This window comes from Nanorana parkeri, unplaced genomic scaffold (genome assembly GCF_000935625.1).
Source record: "Nanorana parkeri isolate BGI_ZX_2015 unplaced genomic scaffold, ASM93562v1 scaffold165, whole genome shotgun sequence".
NCBI classification, from domain to species: Eukaryota; Metazoa; Chordata; class Amphibia; order Anura; family Dicroglossidae; genus Nanorana; species Nanorana parkeri.
Window position 1 is genome coordinate 348,815 of NW_017306433.1, and position 21,679 is coordinate 370,493.

At 40.7% G+C, this 21,679-nt stretch overlaps 1 protein-coding gene across 1 annotated transcript in view; it reads left to right on the forward strand.

The window, feature by feature from the left end:
* The window catches only part of UBR3 (ubiquitin protein ligase E3 component n-recognin 3 (putative)), a 132,347-nt gene that overhangs the window by 40,058 nt on the left and 70,610 nt on the right, over positions 1 to 21,679 (forward strand). The window contains exons 9-20 of the mRNA XM_018554562.1: positions 1,130 to 1,358; positions 2,737 to 2,916; positions 4,399 to 4,532; positions 4,922 to 5,008; positions 5,928 to 5,993; positions 7,901 to 7,990; positions 8,885 to 9,013; positions 9,111 to 9,163; positions 11,364 to 11,497; positions 13,915 to 14,000; positions 15,161 to 15,302; positions 16,959 to 17,055. Coding sequence (XP_018410064.1) covers positions 1,130 to 1,358; positions 2,737 to 2,916; positions 4,399 to 4,532; positions 4,922 to 5,008; positions 5,928 to 5,993; positions 7,901 to 7,990; positions 8,885 to 9,013; positions 9,111 to 9,163; positions 11,364 to 11,497; positions 13,915 to 14,000; positions 15,161 to 15,302; positions 16,959 to 17,055 — 1,427 coding nt within the window. The remainder of the gene's footprint in view (positions 1 to 1,129; positions 1,359 to 2,736; positions 2,917 to 4,398; positions 4,533 to 4,921; positions 5,009 to 5,927; positions 5,994 to 7,900; positions 7,991 to 8,884; positions 9,014 to 9,110; positions 9,164 to 11,363; positions 11,498 to 13,914; positions 14,001 to 15,160; positions 15,303 to 16,958; positions 17,056 to 21,679) is intronic.

A 21,679-nucleotide genomic window follows, 5' to 3' on the forward strand; every position in this document is an offset into this window, starting at 1 on the left:
GAACATGTTGGCTCGACAAAAGACGTGCGACCGTACAGTAGAAACGGTCGCACGTCTTAGTTCACACTGCTCGATTCTTGTACGATCGCGGGATTTAGCCCGATTCTCGTACGAGAATTGAGCAGTGTATGGGCACCTTTAGCACTTACCTTAAATGATCTCTCTTAATCCGATCTTCCTCTTCTTTCCTGATGTTTTCATCTGTCCCTCCAGTGGTGCGGCGGCTCTCCAATCCAGCGCTGACTCCTCTCTGCTTGCAGGCACTTCTGATCCAGCGGTGTCTGCATGCGGGTGCACATGTCCATAGACTTACCTTGCGTCTCTGCTCGTCTCCCGGGCGAGAATCCGAACTGCGCATGCGCCCGCCCCAAGATCCTTTGCGGCCGCCGGAGCAGTTTCGTTTTCTCGGACGGGAGCGCGCAGCGAAAACAAGGTAAGTTTAAACCGCTGTTAAAGCGGTTTTTAAAAAAAAACTTTTTGCCTATATCCACTGCTTGACAGCAGTAGATATAGGCAAAAAAAACGGAGGCTTTAGAACCCCTTTAAATTAAATGTATGCGTAGTTGTATGCCATGTCTGCTGAATTTTAGTAACACACAGCCTTTCCTGATTCAGAACATCTACTCATATACACAACTGTTGTCTTCTGGACCTCACCTACACAAAGCTCATAGTTCTTTCACATGCTAAGTGGACATGGAAACCCTGTGTCCAAGTAGATGGAAACTTTGAGTGTCATGAGTTTGTAAAGGTTGTATGAAACCTGGAAGAGCAGCTTTTATTACCAGCTCTGCAAAGAAATCATCTACCTAGAATTATTTTCGTTATTACAGACAGCCGTATTTTCAGAATGAGGGGAAAAAGAGAATAGGAAGGGAAAGACCAATAGAATACAAAGATGTATCATAAAATACATTTTATTATGCGTGGCTGAAAAAGACCTCCCGTTTAAACGTTAATCAGACTCTGTTGTCCTCTAATAATTGAAATTAAGGTAGGGTTGGCTCTACATTGATGGTTGAGGGTACTTTTGGTTTGGCATAATACAATTAGATTGTTTATAGTTGCTGAATGCTGTTTCTGCAAATATTGCTCATAGACATGTCTTTTTTTTTCCCCTTCTTTTCAGATTGCATTTACAAAAACATTTGTACAGCACTATGCATTCATCATGAAAACACTGAAGAAAAGCCATGAATCAGATACCATGTCTAATAGAATTGTGCATATCAGTGTCCAGCTCTTCAGTAACGAGGAGCTGGCTCGTCAGGTGACCGAAGAATGCCAGCTGCTAGACATTATGGTCACTGTGCTGCTCTACATGATGGAAAGTTGCCTTATCAAAAGTGAATTACAAGGTAGCATACTATTTACAAATGTAGTTTTATGTTGTGATACAGAATTTGGCTATTGAATAACAGGGTTTGGGGCTCTACACACGTCAGGTGAAGCTTAATCTCAATTTGGGCTGAAGTCTAGGCTCCATTTACATTCTGGGCCGCAGATATAAAGGCTTCTAAAATAACCCAGGGATCAGTTTGAATGATAACACAGGTACATGCTGGCAGTGCGGCTTCATTCACTTCAGCACTGTTGTTACTTTAGAAATGTTTTAGGATAGGTTAGGTTCATATAGATGCTTTGTGTTAGTGGCTCATTTGTAAATCTTGGATGGTAAATAACATGTTTACCTGATTTAGGATCGTAACCATTTGTTTGATCTCCACAGCAAAGTTTCATTTAAATTGATGCCGCGTCATATATTATTGGCATGTTTTAACAGAAATCTAATTTACACATGCATTCCCTGATTTTGCCCAAACTAACAGTAAAATTGATTTTCTTAAGCCCTGGTTCACACCTAGGAGTTTTTAAGCAGTTCGAAAAGCGCTTTTAACTGTCCAACACAAGAAATCCAATGATTTTCAATGGCCCTGGTTGAAGGTGCCCATACACCTTGCGATTATCGTACGATAATCGTGGGAAATACAGCGATCGTACGATAATCGCAAGGTGTATGGAAGGCGTGCAACAGTTTTTACTGTACGATCGCACGTCTTTTGTCGAACCAACATGCTAGAAAACCCGCCAAGAATCGTACGATTGTCGGCGGGTTTCTTGCCTGCTCGTTCGACAACTGCGGAACGTGCCGCTGTGCGCATGCGCACACTGCCCGTTCAGCATTGCGGTCATCGGAAGCCCGCCCCTCAGCGGGGTGGGCTTTTGATGATCGCAAGTACGATCTGCCTGTCCAAGATGGGCAGATCGTACGAGCTTTTAATAAAAGTCTTGCGATGGTTGTAAGGTGTATGGGCACCTTTACACCTGAGCAGAAAAAAGATACAGAAGCTTCTTTGGGCAGTTACAAGCGCTTTTCCTTCCCATAGACTTCATTGGAAATGGCCAAAAACATGCAACAAAAGCATGTTGCACATTATCGTGAGCGTTTTTGCATGTTTATACGCTGCCCTCAATGGTTAATGAGCTGCCAATCAAAACGTGCGTCTTCATGTACACACTTTAAAACGCGCATACAAATGTGCACAGCGGTCAAATAACCGCATGCTATTAACACGCATACAAATGCGCAAAAACGGTACCACCTATGTGTGAACCAGGGCTTAGTGGACCTTTCACTAACTTTACATTCATTAACGTCACCAAGCTGGACAGCAATACAAGTTCTCTGCTTATATAGTGTTCTATTTTATTTTTCTTATGTGTTTTTTGTTTCAGATGAAGAAAACAGTTTACACGTTGTAGTGAACTGTGGGGAATCATTACTCAAGAATAATACATACTGGCCACTTGTCAGTGACTTTATAAATATTCTCTCTCACCAAAGTGTAGCCAAAAAGTTCTTAGAAGATCATGGATTGTTGGTGACATGGATGAATTTTGTATCTTTCTTTCAAGGTAGGTGTGACAGCATTCTGAATTGTGATGTAGTATATTACTCCTTTTTTGTTTTGCTGTTGCTTGCGTACCAGGATGTTTTGTTTGTACACATGCACCATTCTGAGCTGCATTTGCCTGACTGGGGTTGATCAGAACTATGCTGGTTAAGTTCAGCTCTTTAAAGGAGAACTATGAGGAGAGTGAAAATCACTCATCCTCGTAGTTCGAGCCGACGTGTGACAATGAAACTGAATCAGCTCAATAGATCAGGAAGGGAGCGAACACATACCGTCGCTCGCTCACTTCTCGATCATCTCCCTGCAGAGAGCAGTGACTGTCAGTCATCTCCCTGCAGGGATCCCCCATCCCCTCTCCAATACTCCAGCGCTGACTGGAGGAACAGACGGGAGGGGGCAGGTACAGCTGGCTATGCCTCTGGATAGGCAGAGTCAGCTGTCACTCACGCAGCTGAGTGGATCTCGACAGCGCTGTCGGGATCCGTCCCGGTTGCGGTGATCTCGGTATACCGCGAGCTGTAGCTCGCGATATAGTGAGCTTTGGGTCACGGGAGGACATTAGTATATGTCCTCCGGTGACCCTTAAGAGAACTATGGGGAAAAACACTTACCCCATTGTTCTCTTTTAAGTCATTTTGTGTTTTCAGATTTTGTTCTTGTGCAAAGCATCATGCTCATATTTAAGTCATTATTAGACCATTGTTGGTTAGAAGCAGGGTACGTTGGCTACTACAAGTACTGTACCTAAAGCTGGCACTAAACTATTATGTAGTATAAGCAACTACTCAACTAGTGAAATTAGTTAGATTAATTAGATCTGTTTAGGGACAGCCTCTACTACCAAATTTTGGTAGCTCTAAAGGAGATTGAATATCGATTGTGCATTCACATTGCAAGGTGTAAAAAGTCAGCTATAAACTCACATTGTGAGAAGGGACATTGAGGTACAACCATGTTGTAGCATTTCAAGAAGTTAGCCAAAGCCTTCAAATGTAATGACCAAATGTGGTTTGCCGTTTGTGCCTATATAATAATAATAAACCATGCTTTGGAACTTGTTTTTTTTTTTTTAAATAAAAATATATTATGTTTATCTCCTTTACTCATACTGTATGTATCTAAAAAAACTGAATATTTACTTAGATATGGTTGCATAGATCTTCTATGAATAGACTACCATTGGCTTAGCAGCACACTGAAGCTAGCAGTGGCATGTGTGGGTGTGGTGGTGGGGGGGGTCTGGGTCGGGTCCTACTATAGGGAAAATACCCATATTTTAACATAACATATTTTAACATAAAGAGTGCAACTCTGTGTACAGGAACGTGGCTGTGAGCTATGGTGCAGAAATCTCACCGCCCCCACCCCCCGACTCTCTAGTCTAAGATATCACTTATGAATAAAGTAGAGCTTCAAAAATAAAGTCTTTAAAAATGTATTTAGCATATTTGTAATATGTTAATCTGTCATTGCTTTCTTACAGGTATGAATTTAAATAAGAGGGAACTCAGTGAACATGTGGAGTTTGAGTCCCAGACGTATTATGCTGCATTTGCTGCTGAACTTGAAGCCTGTGCCCAGCCAATGTGGGGTCTCCTGTCCCACTGCAAAGTCAGGGTAAGTAAAATATTGCAATGGACGGTTAGAATTTGCCTGACTGTCATGCTGATCCAATGACGGCAGTGCTGAGTCACTGGATCTGGAACATATAAAAACGTTTGACATATTGCGACTGTAGTTCTATATCTGACAAAAGTTGTTGTTGACATTGTGATGTGAATACTTATATACTGCTCAATTCACAAAGCTAATGTGAATACTTTTTTCCAGAAACTGACATTTCCTTAGACTTGCGTTTAGTTTTGTGGATTGAGCCTATGATATATTTATTTTGATTGCAATAATATGAATACTTCAGATGAGATGTTATCTTTATTGGGGAACAAATGCAACCAGTATGTTCATTTAGATTTTAAATGTAGGCTTACACATATCTGTGCTTGTAGGAAACCCAGGAGTACACAAAGAATGTTGTCCGGTATTGCCTTGAAGCACTTCAAGATTGGTTTGATGCCATCAACTTTGTGGATGAGGTAAGATGTTGACCTTTTTAGTGTCTGAATAAAATTACAGTAATACCATGGCTTTGGAAATGGAAGAAGGGGAGTAAGTCACGTTCCCCTTACCTAGAAATAGTGAGTATTTTGGTATTTAATGTCACTCCTGGTGGTGCCTTTGCCAAGGGAAAGCGAGGGAGGGGAAACATTTAAAGGAGAACTATGGGGTTAGGGCTTTTTCTCATAGTTCTCCTTAGGGTAACGGGAGGACACAGACCTGCGTCCTCCAGTCACCCTAAGCTCAGTATACCGCAAGCTACAGCTCGCGGTATACTGAGACGTCGCAGCTGAAGCTGATCCCGACAATTATGTCTGGATCCGCCAAGCTGCGTGAGTGACAGCTGGCTCTGCCTATCTAGAGGCAGAGCCAGCTGTACCCGCCCCCTCACCCCTGCCGTTCCACCAGTCAACGCTGGAGGATCGGAGTGGGGAGGGGGGAATCCAGCCCCTCCCCTGTCACGGCAGAGAGCCGTGACAGGATCGAGAGGTGAGCGAGTGCCGGTATGTGTTCGCTCACTTCCCGATCTACTGAGCCAACCTGTGACAGTCTCATTGTCACAGGTCGGCTAGAACTATGAGGTGAGTGAAAAGCACTCACCTCATAATTCTCCTTTTTAAGTGAACCTGTTATTTTACCCTGCATAGACAATGCACAGCTTCGCTTTAAGAACTGGTTTTCCCTTTTGCAAACCAGTATTATTCCAATGCGTTACCCTTATAAAGATAATAGGTTTATCGGGGGTATCCACAAATCCTGATTTTTATTTTTATTTTTTTTCACTTTAACATAAAGTTTTTGCTTTTGAAGTTTTGATCAGTTTTCTTTGTCTATTCGGTACATGTACATTTGCATGCTACTTTATATGTGAACTAAAAAAAATGTTTTAACTTTCAGCCTGCTCCAAATCAAGTTACTTTCCATTTGCCTCTACACCGATATTATGCCATGTTTCTGAGCAAGGTAAATATATATATATATTCATGGTCTGTACCTTGTAGTAATGTATATAACATAACAATGTGACACTAGTATTACCCACACTCTGCGCTCCCGATGATTCTGAAAATAATTTTCAGAGGAGAGGTGTACTCTTTGAAAAAATTCTGCTACTGATACTATGAGTCCCTTGTACTGATACTATGAGATACTATGAGTCCCTTGTAGAATGATGAGCGATGGTTGTCTATATGCACACTTTAGGCTGCATACTTGATTTAACCTCCAATTTTGCATGCTCTCAGTAGTCATTTTAAGCAGTGTATCTTCAGAGGTATTAATGGATGCCATGATGAGATGTGTTTGAGAACCTCTAGACAATCTGTTGGACTATACTAAATTACCTAAAGTGATTGTCCAGCCAGGACATTTGTTTTGTTTGTATTTTTTCTTTTAGTTTAGATTGAGAAAGGGTTATAATCTCTGTTTACTGCTATCCAGGGCTCTTTTACAGAAATGTCCTCTCACTTTCTGTCCCAGTGAGGGAAAAACTTCAAGCGAGACACAGAAATTTGCCAGGGGTTCTAGCCTTCCCCTACTCTACTAATAAAAAGGGACATTTTTACTGTTGCTATTTACCTCACTTCCTGTCTAATGAAACCATTGTTTTCAGGATAGGAAGTAAAAAAAAAAATCTCTCTAATGGAGCCTTGAATAGCGGTAAAAAACCAACAGGGATTCTAACTCTTCTCCAATGTATCAAAAAAACCTTTTGGCTAGAAGTACATGTTAAAGCTGAAATCTGGTTGTCTACTGTATGGACCCATATTTTTTAACTTTGCAGAAAGTTATAATAATTAAGGTGGTTCATCAAGTAGGCTAAGCTCCTTCTTCCTTACTAAAAGTTTAATATGCAAAAAAAAGCAGAGGACTGTGAGAGGCTGTGCCCATCTCTCTATCAGAGCACATCCATCAATGTCTATAAGACATTGATGCTTATAGAACTTTGTATCTATGTATTGTTAGTGATTCTGGTCCAGGCCTCACGCATTCCTATACTTTGCAGATTAGCTTTTGTAGAATTGATTTATCGATTGTGTTTCCCCGTGCATAATATTTAAACATAAACCCAAAGGAGATATAAAAAATCATTAATTTTTGTATTAATAAAAAAATCATAATTTTTAGATCTATTAAATACATATTCTATATTTCCCTGACTAGGTCTCTATATCTGCTTTTTGCAGCTCCAACATAGCGATACTCAGAAGCTAGTACTGTGAGCCAATTAGGCTCCATTACAATGCATATGCTCACAGGAATGGAGAACACAGAGGTAACCGCATAAGTGTGTTGCTGCTCCTTCCTTGTCCACTTGGGCTGGGGCAGGGAGGTGACACCACTGTGTTTCTTCACTGTAATAGCCAAAATAGTGTGCTCTTCCCTCCCTGCTATGTGTTTTAGAGGATATGTAAACCACAATGTGGCTGACCTGAATCTCTCGCCTATATGTATTTCTGCTGCACATTTTACTAATTCAGCATTAGTCACAAAGAGTGTCCAGCAGTGTGTGTTTTTCTTGAATTCTTGATGTTTTGGCTGAAACACGACACTGGTTTGAGTGTTGCCAGAAGGTGGGACTGGATTGTGGGTTTAAAGGAGGCCAAGGCACATATCTGCTTTGTAGTCTATGTTCTGATAGCCAGAGCGAGGAAACATCTAAGCAAATTAAAATGTTTAAGCACAAAAAGAAAAACTCATGCCGCAAATTAATTTTCCTTGTTAAATAGATGTGGGGAGAAAATGAGGCATGACCCTGACTAAGTAGGAATAATGATCTTGTTAATTGTAATGTACTTGCAGTCTTCTATTAACACCTCTTTAGTAAAATGAAGATGAAGAGTCTTTGTTTTGTCCCATTTCCCCCACAGGCTGTAAAATGTCAAGAGATAGATTTAGATTCTATTCTTCCTGACCAGGAATTGCTGATGAAGCTGATGGTTCACCCACTTCTTATTCAGGTAGTGTGATGTCATCGTTGTGTGGTGTTTTCCTTTGTACCCGGAAAATAAGGTGAAGTGTTGTGACATAACGCACTAGAACGTGCAAGTGTTAATGGGCCCTTAATTATCGTTATGGTCAGCATATATGCAGGAAAGATGCTATTGTCTGAGTTACCTACAAACTTCATATATTTTTCTGTACTATTGCTATTGGGTTTTTAATTTGCATCTTTTATTACGCAAAATGAGTTGAAGAAATCGGATCCATAGCCTGGAATCTTGTCACTGAAGGATAATATAGGAAGCCGCTGGGGAACTCGAGCCCAAAGAGTCCAACACTTGCTAATTAAAAGTGCCAATATAAAAGTTTTTTTAGATGTGTTGGGAAGTCTGAAAAAAAGAATGAGATACTTTTTTTTCTCAGTTATTTTGTCTAATTTCATTTTTATGGGTGTGGTAAGAACAACAAAACATAACAACATTATCTTTTACATTTTGGCTAGACTTGGGAAGAGCAAATACTTCTGTCAAGTTGTTTTTTTTCTGTAGCCCCCAATGGAGAAGATTTCATCATTACTACCCATCTCTGTGACAGCAGCCCAAAAAATCAGGGGAGAGGTTGTCACAAGGACAGGAAGAAACAGACCGTCATAAAAACAATCTGAGTGTTCTAACACTTTCTTTGTTTTGTTCCATATTGTGTCCCCACTGGAAAGTTTTCACATCCTTTCCTATCCCGAAAGAAAAATGCAGACTGCAGATACAAACTGCTTGACCATGGTTCTATCTGTTCTCCACTCTAGCCCAAAAGTAAAAAAAATGGACTTTAATTTGGGAGCTTCTGATATGAATTGTTCTGTGTATTCTGTAGTGTGTACTTCCAAGCTGACAGAGCTTCTCTTTTTACAACAGGCAAGTTTGTCTGAAATTCACAGCAACATGTGGGTACGAAATGGCTTACAGATTAAGGGGCAGGGAATGACTTATGTGCAGTCGCATTTCTGTAATTCTATGATCGACCCTGACATCTACTTATTACAGGTAAGAGTTGTAACGAGAGTGAACAGAGTATTCTTTGGGAGATGTTGAGTGATGGTGTAATGCGTATTCATTATGTTATCTGTTTGAATGTTTGTAGGTCTGTGCATCCAGACTGGACCCAGACTACTTTATTTCATCAGTGTTTGAAAGGTAAGGTGGTAGCATACAACGCAATTCAGAAGTTCAAATCTAAATTATTTTTAGAATACCTTGGTCCATTTAAAGGGATTCTTGTAGCAAAATAGCTGCATGAGAAGCTTGTGGTGAAATCAGCTGCTCCCGGGCTCAAATACTTGTTCAATAGTGGGCTCAGGGTAGCTTTCCTTTAGTTGGCTGTTGGGCTGCCCATCACCTCTATCAGACAGGCAGCTCAATAACCAAATGAAGGAGCTCACCCTGCAGATTAATGCTGCTGCTGCTAATTTTGGGGCAATTGCCTAGCACTGTCAGCCTGCAACAGGAATTGCTGTTTCTGGCAGGATCTACATTTAAGGAACTCGCAACAGATACCCAAAAATCATTTTTCTTAACCACTTGAAGTCCGCGGTGTTAAACCCCCTTCCCATCCAGGCCATTTTTCAGTATTCAGCACTGCGGTACTTTGACTGATATTTATTCCGTCATGCAACGCTGTACTGAAATTAAGGTTATACCATTTTTTAGGGATAGATAGAGCTTTCTTTTGGTGGTATTTAATCACCACTGGGGGTTTTTATTTTTTACTATATTAAAAAATTACCGAAAATAAATAAACAAACAAAACTTTCCCCTATATTAAATGATAACACATTTATTATTACCCAATTTTTTGGTAAAATATAAAAGACGTGGTCACGTAGGGTAAAAAGACACCAAACATGTCGAGCCTCAAAATTGCGTGCACGCGCGAAACCTCAAAAAACGATAATACCCAAAATTGGCCATGGGCGACGCTTTAAAAGCTTTTACCGCTCATCAGTTTAGTGTTATCAGTGATTGATGGCCCTAAAATGATTGCTCTCGTTGCGACGTTCGCGGCGATATGTAACGTGTGTAGCGCAATTGTCGTTTTGCGCGCTGGTGCACCGGACGCGTACTTACGTATAGAGCCGCCGATCGGGTATATGTTAAACAGCCGGTAACAGCTCTGTGCATTGCACAGGTTTTTTCTGCTCATGCGCGCACCAGCAGAAAAAAATGCCGTCTGGAGACGGCAACCCGCTAATGCAGCAGTGCCGTCCGTCCGTTTTTTTTTCAACGGGCGGACAGCAACTGGTTAAGAAATTGTATAGAGTGGGACATGATGCTGACATGATACTGAAAAGAGCTTTAGGTTTTACTACAATTTAAATGTATTCTTTGTTTTCTTCTTTGAGTCCTTCTGGTGCGCCTGAGCCATATTTGCATCATCTGTGGCTAGACAATACTGTTGTACAAAATTTACATTCTTTCCTGTTTAGTGGGTGAGGCAAAGTCTTTCGCCCTCAGGTTATACTGCTGCCTACTGCTTGCAAGAGAATCATGTGTTATATGGTGAATCATTGGGGAGCTCTTGTCTCCTGGCATTCATTCTGACGCTGGATAACAGGCGATTCCTTCTCCATCACAGGATCTTTCCCTGGCAGGTCTTTTAAAAGGGATACTGATTGGGAATGTCAAGGTGCTGGCGAAACTCTACCATTGAGGAGGAACAGATTTTGCTGTGAAAGACTTCCTGCATCCCTTAATGGACAGGAAACAAAATAGTACTTTTTGTACTCATTGTAATTTTTTTTTCCTTTTGGAGTCCATTGAAGGAAATGGGTCCCGCCCCTTTGATTTAACATCATGTGCTTGCTACAAAACCACATCATGCTTGTAGTATTCTGGGCTGGCCTACAGTTTTTTGTTTTTGTTTGCCAGTGTCCAATATTGCCAGTGGCAATATACTCCAGATGTGAAAGACTTCCCATGTCCATCAATGGCACTCCAAGAAAAGGATTTTATGATGAGTACAAAAATCCTATTTTCTTTTATATTTAAATGGAATGTGAAGAAGTGTGGAAATAAAGCACATACACATGGAGCCGTCTATATAGTCCCATTGGCAATCTTCTAAAGAATTGAAAAACTGCATTATATCTCCTCTAGTGGCTGCTTTTTAGGAAATCTGAGCTTGTCCTGTCCAGTTTACATCAGGGATCAAGGGAGATTGCCCCTGCTGGAGTCAGCACAGAGGACTTGTACAACTGGTTGGGTTTCTACATTTTGTTCCACTCCATCCGAAATGGAAATAATTTTTAGGTGTTGGTAGTCTTTTTAACATGCCAAAAATAGACTTTTCAGGTTCATCTTCCTAACAAAACATTTCCATTTCCTCTCCCACTAATAGGTTTAAGGTCGTGGATCTTCTAACAATGGCTTCTCAGCACCAGAACACTGTCCTCGATGGTGATCATGAAAGATCGATGCTTGAGGGGGCGCTTACTTTTCTAGTCATTCTATTAAGTCTTCGTTTACATTTAGGTATGTGTTTATTGCTGTTAGACTCTAAATGGGGGAACATTTGAAAAGATTCAATCTGTAACTATTTAAGTAAGGGATTTTTTAAGGTTGGTTGAAGTTTTAAGCCCAATTTAAGTTCTAAAAAAGGAAATTTGTATATAATCAGAGGCTGCTGCAAAATGTATTATTTGTAGCACTCCACACTTCCAGGGTTAGTCAGAAGTACAGCTCTGCAATCAGTAGAGAGTGCAAGCTCTCACACAGAGGGCACCCTGCAGTCTGCTGCCTTGGCACTGGATTATTACTGACACTGAAATACAAAGATTTGTTAAGCAAGACATTTGGAAAAGCTACTATTCAACTTTAAAAGTATCACAAACGTCCAGACCTTGCTGCATCATTTATGAGGCTAACTCATATAATCAAACAGTGTTTTTGGACGTGGTGGTCCATGAAGAAGGTCACTTGGTCTGAATTATTGTGACTGCACTGTGTAGTTACTGCAGTAATGTCGTGGGCATTTGTGTTACAATGAACATGTATGTTCATTCTGGGTTCTCTAAATGCTTGCAGTAACAGTGTATAGTGGAAGACCCATGTCCTACATTGCTCCTGCCCTAAACTTTTACACACCATGGTTTTCTGCCCTGTGTTAAAGTGTGCATTTGTGTTCTTTTGTGATTTTTGGTGAGTTTGGTTTCTGAATTGTACAGCAAGGGAGATGGAGGCTTAGGCTGGATTTCCACACCTCAGATTGACTATGCCCCACCATGCAGTAATAGATGAGGATTTCCTGCCCTTACTATGCCCACTTGTCCATGTGAATTCCAGTGGAATGACGTTTATTTTTTCATGTGCATCTCTGACATGTTTTGTAGCTGTGAGAACTTTTCTATTTATCACATTTTTCTCTGTCCTTAAAGGAGATGACTTTAATGTCCCTGTAACAGCCATGCGCTTTCATATTAGCCAGTTTTGGTGAAGCTCCATAAACCTAGCTGTCTGTGTTTTTGAAGTGTGGATGGAAACTAAGAAACAAACAGCAGTTCAAATAGAAACTCATAACAACTACTTTACATATGTAGATAGATAGCGTTCTTTTTAGGGCTGAGCCTGGCAAGCCAACATTGCTAACGACTAAACTGCTCAGTGTTTCTTGGTTTGATGGAGGGATGGTTCCACGCGACTAGAACCATAACACATAAAAATGCCAGTGGGCTCCTAATGGTCCTGCAAACATCTTGTAGGATTTAGTATAGTTGAAGAAATATGGAGATGGCAGGTTCCTGCCATTGACACTACTTGCTCACTGAAAGGAGTTTCTCTTTCTTTTTATTATGAATCTTGCATGTCAGTACAAAATGGTGCAACAACAAATTCAAAAAAAGGAAGCAACAAATCCTGTTTTTTGTTCTTTCCACCCTTACCAGTCTTTAACTTAATGTTAGATTTGACCATTTAGCTCTTTGCCAAGCAGTGTAGGCAAAAATTATGTTCAGTTACCTACTAACAAAGTATAATGCAGTGAACCCTGAGCTCTTTTCTGTAGTGCTGACCCTTTTATAAGTGGTCTATAATTGATGCACAGTAGACATTAGACTTCAGCTTGTATTAGAATAGTGTGTACAGCAAGCTTCTACAGAGGGTTTGCAAAGCTTTCAGCCGGCTTCAAATAGCTTTGTTTGGAAGGTTAGATGCAGATCTTAATAATGAGTGCTGAATGTCACTTTAAACAAGTTGCTAGCAGTCTTCAGTAAGCGCCAACCCTACTTGAAGATTGTTTGTTTTAAAGCCTGCTGAAAACAACTTATTTCAAGTGACAGTCAGCACTCCATTAAAGATCTATGTTCAACATTTCCTTTCTGGAAATTAAGTTTGCTTGGCCCTTGACTACATAATGAGAAAAACCTGCTACCATCTCACTATCTATTTGCACAGGCAAGGCATTATCCCCCTATAGAGGTTTCAACTAAGTATATAACTTACATTCCCATATGGCATTTTTTTCTTGTTGACCTATTTTTCTGCAATATTTGGGGAGTCCTCATTTGTTTTATTTGTTGTTGTTAGTTTGATTTAGAGTTTAGCCATGCAGGCCAAACACGATGACATTTCTCAGAGCGCCCTTTGCTCTCACAAATAACCCTACACACTTATGGTTCAGTTTACAAAGGATTTCTAATGCGTAAGAGGGACACATTTAAAGACATGGAGGGGAATTTACTGGAGCAGACAAAATCTGGAGCAGTTGTGCATAACAACCAATCAGCTTCTATCTTTCATTTTCAAAGATGAACTGAACAAGCTAAAGATAGAAGCTGATTAGTTACTATGTACAGCTGCACCAGATTTGGCGTGTGTATAGTAGTTTTTTTTCTCTATTTCTTTTACTTTTTTAATCAGCTGTAATGCTTTAACCTGTTTTTGTACCATTTTAGGCATGACTGATGATGAAATCTTAAGAGCAGAGATGATTGCTCAGCTGTGTATGAATGACCGAACTCACAGCTCCCTGCTTGACCTTATATCCTTTTCTGTGATTATCTGTGGTTACTTGGCAAATGCTTGCCCTAATTCATTACCTAAAGGTGCCCATACACCTTACGACCATCGCAAGACTTTTGTCTTGCGATGGTCGTATGCTCATTAAAAGCCCGTACGATCTGCCCACCTTGGACGGGCAGATCGTACTTGTGATCATCGGAAGCCCGCCCCGCTGAGGGGCGGGCTTCCGATGACGGCAATGCAGAACGGGCAGTGTGCGCGTGCGCACACCGGCCCGTTCCGCAGCTATCGGGCTAGCAGGCTAGAAACCCGCCGAGAATCGTACGATTCTCGGCTGGTTTTCAAGCATGTTGGCTCGACAAAAGACGTGCGACCGTACAGTAGAAACGGTCGCACGTCTTAGTTCACACTGCTCGATTCTCGTACGATCGCGGGATTTCGCCCGATTCTCGTACGAGAATCGAGCAGTGTATGGGCACCTTAACAGTATAACATCCTGGCTTGAAAACTAGACTCAGTTGGGCGAAAGTTTATTGCATTAATTTACACTTCGTACATAGATCACTCACATCAGTCCCTGCCTTTGCCCTTAATATGAGGTACCCACCAAAGTTATACAGACACACAGAGAGGACCGGTTTGGGTGGAATTGGTATGGTTTTGTGTAGTGGAGGGAAATCTACACAGAGCTATTTTAAATGTAAAGCTCTGTGGCGTGTGTTCTTGGTGAGAAATGAAAAACTCTTAACAGATTTCAAATGATACTTGTTATTAATTCCAGGAAGAGGTGCAGCTTGCGACTTAATCATGTAACTGTCGGTAAGGTGTATATAAATCTGCTGTAGAGTTTTGTCTGCGACACGATACTTAGACGTGCAACACAATTTTCTTCGACATGGAAGAACTCTCATTTCCTGCCACTTTTCTTATCGATATAGCGATATATGAATTTGTTGAAGTTATTGTATCGGAATGTAAAAGTATTTTGCACCTAAGAACTACCTGAATTTGTTGTACACAGAAAAATGAAAAACTGTCATGCTGCTTTCAAAAATTTGGCACAAGACTTTCCCGCCATAACACAAGAGAAATGTCGCAAATTCTTTATTGAATCTCCCGCTCTGTGTTTAGTGGCATCACAGATCTTTGTGATTTCGTTTTCCTTAGCTGTCACATTACATTCCAGAAAGCCCCAATCCAAAGAGTGGAGTAATGCCGGGCAGTTGCAGTTTTGAAGCTGTTTTATCAGCAGTTGCTGATTTTAAAGCTCCTGTTTTTGAGCCTGGAGGTTCAATGCAGCAAGGAATGTATACACCAAAGGGTATGTAACTCAATCCTGTCCACTGCTTTCTGGATTGACAGCACTAGCTCTTTTGCTGAAACCCTCCCACTGTGAGCTGCAGTGTCTGGGAGGGAAAGCATCTGAGACACAAATGACAATTGTTTACTTTTTATGAGGCTTGTTCATCACATAGTAACTGGAATTGGTACTTGTTTAGACTGTCATACAGAAGCCTTTTAGTTTTTTAAATATTTTTAAACACTGACCAGGAACAAAAAACTAGTGTTTCTAGATGAAGGAAAACAATGGCAGCATTTGAGTGTTTTTATGACCTGTAAGGGATGCGATTCATGACAGAACCCAATTCTGTAAATGACTGAACTACATTGGGCCCCATTTACCGATAAACAGATGTAAACAATTGTAGAATTATTAATTGTATTCACTGATAATGATAAACACATTAGATGTTCATCAATTCCACCTGCTCCAGGGGTTTTGTATATAAGAGCTTAGCTACTAAGGTGAATCATATGCTGTTGGGTGGCTGTAAATCATCACCACTCATTCACAATTGATTGTGCTCTTGGCAGCAACAAATTCCTTTTCTATAAAGTTTGCAGTCATTAGATACTAGCTTTACTATTTGGTTACATGGTAGTGCAGTAGAGAATTGCTCCTGTAGTACAGCCATCAATGAGTGTGAGAAGAAGAAAATAAGTATTGTTTTATCTAGGACTGGGTTATGTGGAATGACTTGAATGTTTAACCTCTGGCCACTTGGTGGAGCTGGAAGTCTACAGTTCTTGTCTGACTTTTTTTTTCTGCTTTGCTGTTCTCTTAAAATTCCTAATTTAAGATTATTCATTAAAAAAAACGTCTCATTGAGCGCTGCATGAAAACCAGCTAAAGATCATTTCAGTAGAGTGGAACTGATGAACAGATATATATATTTTTTATTTATGTGTCTAAACACGAGAGACCCTATTGAAAGCCCAATATATGTTTTCATTTATAAGCACTGCGAGTCCTTTTTCACTTAAATGTCATTATAGTGGATCAGTAGAGTAAAGGGTTAAGATAGCAATAAAGTCCATTACTAAGGAACATTTGCCTTCAGGATACAGCCACATGTTCTTGTTTTCAGACGGCAGTTCTTCCAAAGCATTGTAGCACAAAATCCATTTTTTTCAATTTGCATTCACTTGACCTTTTGTATACTCCCCGATCACACATGTGATTTCACACCCGCACCAAATTCTTAGGTTAAGCAAAATCCTAGCACTTTGTAATTCATAGGTAGAGTTGGTGTGTAATTCATAGGTAGAGTTGGTGGTAATATCTATGCGCTGTTAAATAATAATACTCTTACTCTTTCAGTGTATTTACTGATAAGTCTATTTGTTAAGGCATCCTTTTTTATCTTGCACATAAAGGATATAATGATGGTCATCAGTGTTCACTAAAACAGTAAAATATATCTTTTATTTAGCAAGCACAAAACAAATAATGTAGCAACAGGTATTTTTTGATTTGTGGGTGTGTATATGTTTTTCATTTAAATAGAAGTTCATTCTTTCATACAATGTATTTTTTTTTTTTTTTTTAACCTGTCTGCCCCAATATCCTAACCTATATGTAGCCCCCAAAAATGGTTAGTCCTGTCCAAAATAATGCTTTTTGTTCCATGTAAAGATGAGGTCTGGGACCAAGAATTTGACCCGGTCATGGTGATTCTGCGCACAGTTTACCGTAGAGATGTCCAGTCAGCCATGGACCGATACACAGCTTTGTAAGTATTGGTTACACCACTGACCTGCTAAATACCTCTATTACATGTATTTTTGTTCCTCTGATGCTATTTCTACTGAACGCAGGCTGTGGGGGAGCCGAAAGTTCAGGTGTGCTTGACAGTACTTTGTCATTTTGTGACTGCACTGTGGTTGGGTAGCAGCATATTGTCACATTCTTTTCAAACATAATTAGTAAAGCAATACAAATCTGTTCTGAATTTTCAGTCTTCTTTAACAAGCTATGTTAATAAAAGTTAATAAAATCTAGTAAACATTTTTATTTGACTGACTTACGTAAAGATATGTGTTGCTTTTTGGTAATTTTTTTTCTTTCTCGTCCTCTGAGGGACACAGGAATTCAGATACTATCAGGTTAATCGGTCAGCTGCAGGAGGATTGGACACTGGCTAACAAAATAATTTGTAGGCCAGCCCCAGGATAACCCCTCCTCTGCCCGGCATGCCTCAGTTGCTTTTCTATAGCTCTGCTGAGAAAAGTCTAACCAGCCTTTTCTAGCTTTTTTTTTTTTTTTTCTCAGTAGCTTTATTTTTCCCTTTTTGGGATTCTTCTTCCATTGATTTCAGGCAATATTTATCACTATATCACTGCTTGAGGTGGTCTTCACTTAGCAGCTATTCAGATTGACATTTCCTGAACTTGATTTTGGACTGCCGTACCTGGACCCTGCTGCACTGGATGTGTGGGATTATCCTGGAATGTGACCTTGGGGCACTGGGTTCTGCTTCTGGCATTTTCCAGACCTTTGTGTGCTGGTACATGTTAACCACAGAGCATATTTCAGGTCCAAAGTTGTGGCATTTTCTCAACATTTACATAGTTTTTGAGGACTCGTAATGTTGATCAAAGCTTGTTCTGGCTGAAGCACCGGAAGCTACCTTGCTATTTGCACTGCTGGGCTCCTTTCAGAATTCCCACTACTGCTAATTTTAATTGGGAAAGGGTTAACACTGAGCGCTGATGTCATCTGCAGAGTGGAGTGTCACCCACGTTCTCTTCCCTGTTAAGCATAGAAAAATTATCATCCCACTGCTGTTCCTGCTTTGCAAAGCACCACGTGAAAGTCTGGTCTGTTCCTGCTGCCCACATACAGTGACCTGATCACCGTCTAACTTTCATCAGCACTAGTTTCCTGGGTTTGTACTTTGGGACTAGTTGCATTACCTCCATAGGGGTGCAACATGTCATGTCAATCCTGCTGCTTAGGGTGAACCCAAACCCATACTCTCCAAACTGTTCCAGGGGGGTGTCTATTCTATATCCTCTGAGAGAACCGATGCCTGCAATCTGAAATCCAATGACCCTGTAGTTTATAGGAGCTTGATCATAAGAGTTTTGGGGACCTCTACTGTAGTTACTTTAGACTTTGTGGCTAAAATCACCCAATTCCTTGTGGTTCTAAGTGTGCCCCAGCACCATCCCCTGCACAGTCTATTTCTAACCTTCCAGAGGCCTTAGAACTGAGCAGGCCACTAGTCACTGTGACTGTTTCTGACTTAGATTCACAGTCTCAACAGACTCTAAATCTGAAGAAACTGTTTTTGAGGCATCACAGTGTCCTACTGTCACCTCAGAATCACAAGGGGTCACGTCGGACCTTACTGATGCAGTACGTACTACCCTGCATTTGGAGGATCAGCCTGCTGTCTCCAGCCCTGGGTTTATCAGAGCTCCTACAGCTGCAAAGACCTTTCTGGTACACCTACAATTGAAGGTATTCCTTTATGTGAACTGGAAGCACCCTAAATAGTATTTTGCCCCATCTTAAAGTGTGCTGGAACTGTTCCCCTTTGTGGGTCCTACATGGGTCTGATGTCCATACAGATGTGCATAGTACTCATGCATGTGGTATGCAAGTGCTGGGATGCTGATGCCATAATCAAACAGCATCTGACTTGCTTTGGCCTTCTAGGGATGTCGTCACTTTGGTCCTTTGCTTAATACCATAATCAGGTTACCACGGTAGGCAGGAGCATGCCTGCACCATCTCCTGTGTCCTTAGGGTTTTCTCATGCTCTAGCCCATGTTTCCACCTGATCTCTGGAGTTGTGCCCAGTCTGGAGCCACCACTCCAAGCTTGCTCCCGTGATGGACTGTTCATTACAATTAAGTTAAAGTGACATTAAAGTAAAAAAAAAAATTCCCTCCCCCCATGTTAATGTTAGCACTTACCTTAAATGAGGTTTCTTATTCCGATCTTCTTCTTTCCAGATGTTTTCATCTGTCCCTCCAGCGGTGCGGCAGCTCTCCGATCCAGCGCTGACTGCTCTGTCCCTCCGATACAGCGGTGTCTGCATGCGGGTACACGCGCCCATAGACTTATCTTGTGTCTCTGCTCATCTCCCGGCCGAGAATCGGAAATGTGAATGCGCCCACCCCAAGATCCTTTGCGGCCGTACGAGCAGTTCCTGATTCTCGGCACGGGAGCGCGCAGCAATAACGAGCTAAGATTAAACCTAGTTAAAGCGTTTTTTTTTTTTGTTTGTTTTTTAAACTTCTTGCCTATATCTACTGCTTGCTAGCCGTAGATATAGGCAAAAAAAACGGAGGGTTTAGAACCCCTTTAACTAAACGTGAGATTGTAGTCCATCACAGGAGCGAGCTTGGTGTGGTGGCTACTTTACAACACACACAGGGACCATGGGGAACAAAAATGGCCACCATCCAGAAGGAAGGACAGTGTCGGCACAAATTCATAGATGATTTGAGGATCTACAGCCGAGTGATGCACAAAAAAAAAATATTTTTATTAATAGTTAAATCTTAAAAATACTTTCAAGAACCTTAACTCCTGAGTTTTTTTAGTGTTGCTTTTGAAGCATGAACTGGTAGTTTAGAATGCCACAAGCGTACTTTAGTGAGCCTTAAATGCTATTGCAGCTTGACAAGTCAGGGCCATGATATTTCCAGCACAATGATTCTAAATGTATTCAGCTTCACTACAAGTTATATCACCTCGCTTGAGGTGGCGTGTCCCTGTTACTGAATTTAACCACTGGAAAAATGGTAGTTTACAGAACCATTCCACACTAAAAATGTTTGCTAGACCACGAATTAAGCTATAGATATTATATCCAAAAAAGGTAAATACATGTAAAAAAGGGTTGCCAGCGGTCCAGATGAAAGTAGTGGTAATAAGACATTACAAAACGTTCAGCTACATTTTGTGAACTCACAGATGTAAAAATGTTAGGAGACACTCAGGGTAAAAAACAATTACTAGCAGTTTTCCGTTCCGTTGTATATTAAAACGGTCAGTCCGTCTCAACTGGAATATCTTTTTTGGATTAACTGTCCTTTTAAGCATTTTCTGTTAAATCTGTGAAGATAAAAGCTCAGAGCAGAACTTTGTTGCCGTTTTGCTCTATAAATAGACACATATAACGCTTGCTTTTCACATGGTAATTATTTTTTCCCGAATATCAGAAAAGGGCATTAGTTGGAGGCATTAAATGTATTCCAGCAATTTAACTGACATTCCAGGCTTCATTTCCATTCGTCTTGTTGTGTTTTTGGAATGAGCCGTCAGAATGAATGATGCATTGCCTTCCAGCGTGAGCAAATATTGCTTAACCTTTATTCCAGAGCAATTTATTTGCTAATTGGATGCTGCAGTTCCCTGAAGTCCTGCTGAAAAGAGGCTTAAAGTAACCTTGTCCTTTCCTCGAGGAAGGATCTTTCCGTGCGGAAGTCCAAACCTTCCCAAATAGCTGCAGTAAAGAAAATACTGTGTCTCAGTAAACTGCTTTGTATTTAAACTGCTCCAGGAAGTTTGGTGACACACTTGGCCGGAGTCTGTACTATGTGCTGCAGCAACTCATCGGAAGTCGTTTGACTGTAAAGGGGTCCCTACATTTCCTATAGTTGTCCATCTCTCAATATAAGGAGCTTGTCAGGCTTAGTCAATAAGATAAACCAATATGCAAAGTAAAGAAGCTTATAACCATCACAGTACATCTTTCAATAATTCCCTTTTAGGAAATGGAACCGGGCTTATTTGTTATTGTAGTTTAGAGCACTGCGCACATATTGTCTGTGTCTTGCTTTATTTCAAAACTTTCATCTGCTAAACCGTATAGAGAGAGATAGGCTTAGGTCTAGATTAGGTATACATTTTGTGACCAGGTTTCCCCCATGATTGTTCAGTCACTCAAAACTGTTCTGTAATGACTACTAGACGATTGCTTGTTGCTGAGATCAGTCGCAGACCATTGAGGCAACACACAATCATCTAGCTGTCACTACAGAAGTCAGTGGGGCCAGTGGGGTGCAGTTTTGAGGGATTGATCATAGCGCCACTGAAAGTAACCTATGACTCCCACATGTTGTTGAGACTAAAACTTTGATTAGATACTTTGTTGTAGTTTAGAAGCATATGTTATATTCTTATGTTTAATGTTGCATGTTTTTTGTAACATTCTAATTGAAACATTCTTTGCAAGTAGAACTGGGGCCCTTTGGTGTGTTTCACATGGTAGCACTCCAGATAAAACTTTTGAATCTATTTTTGGGTAGCAGCAATTAGAACCTCTTGTCAAGTTTTATTTATTTTTGCATCTCTAATAGGGGGGCCCTACCTTCACTTTATGTCCTAGGGATCATTTT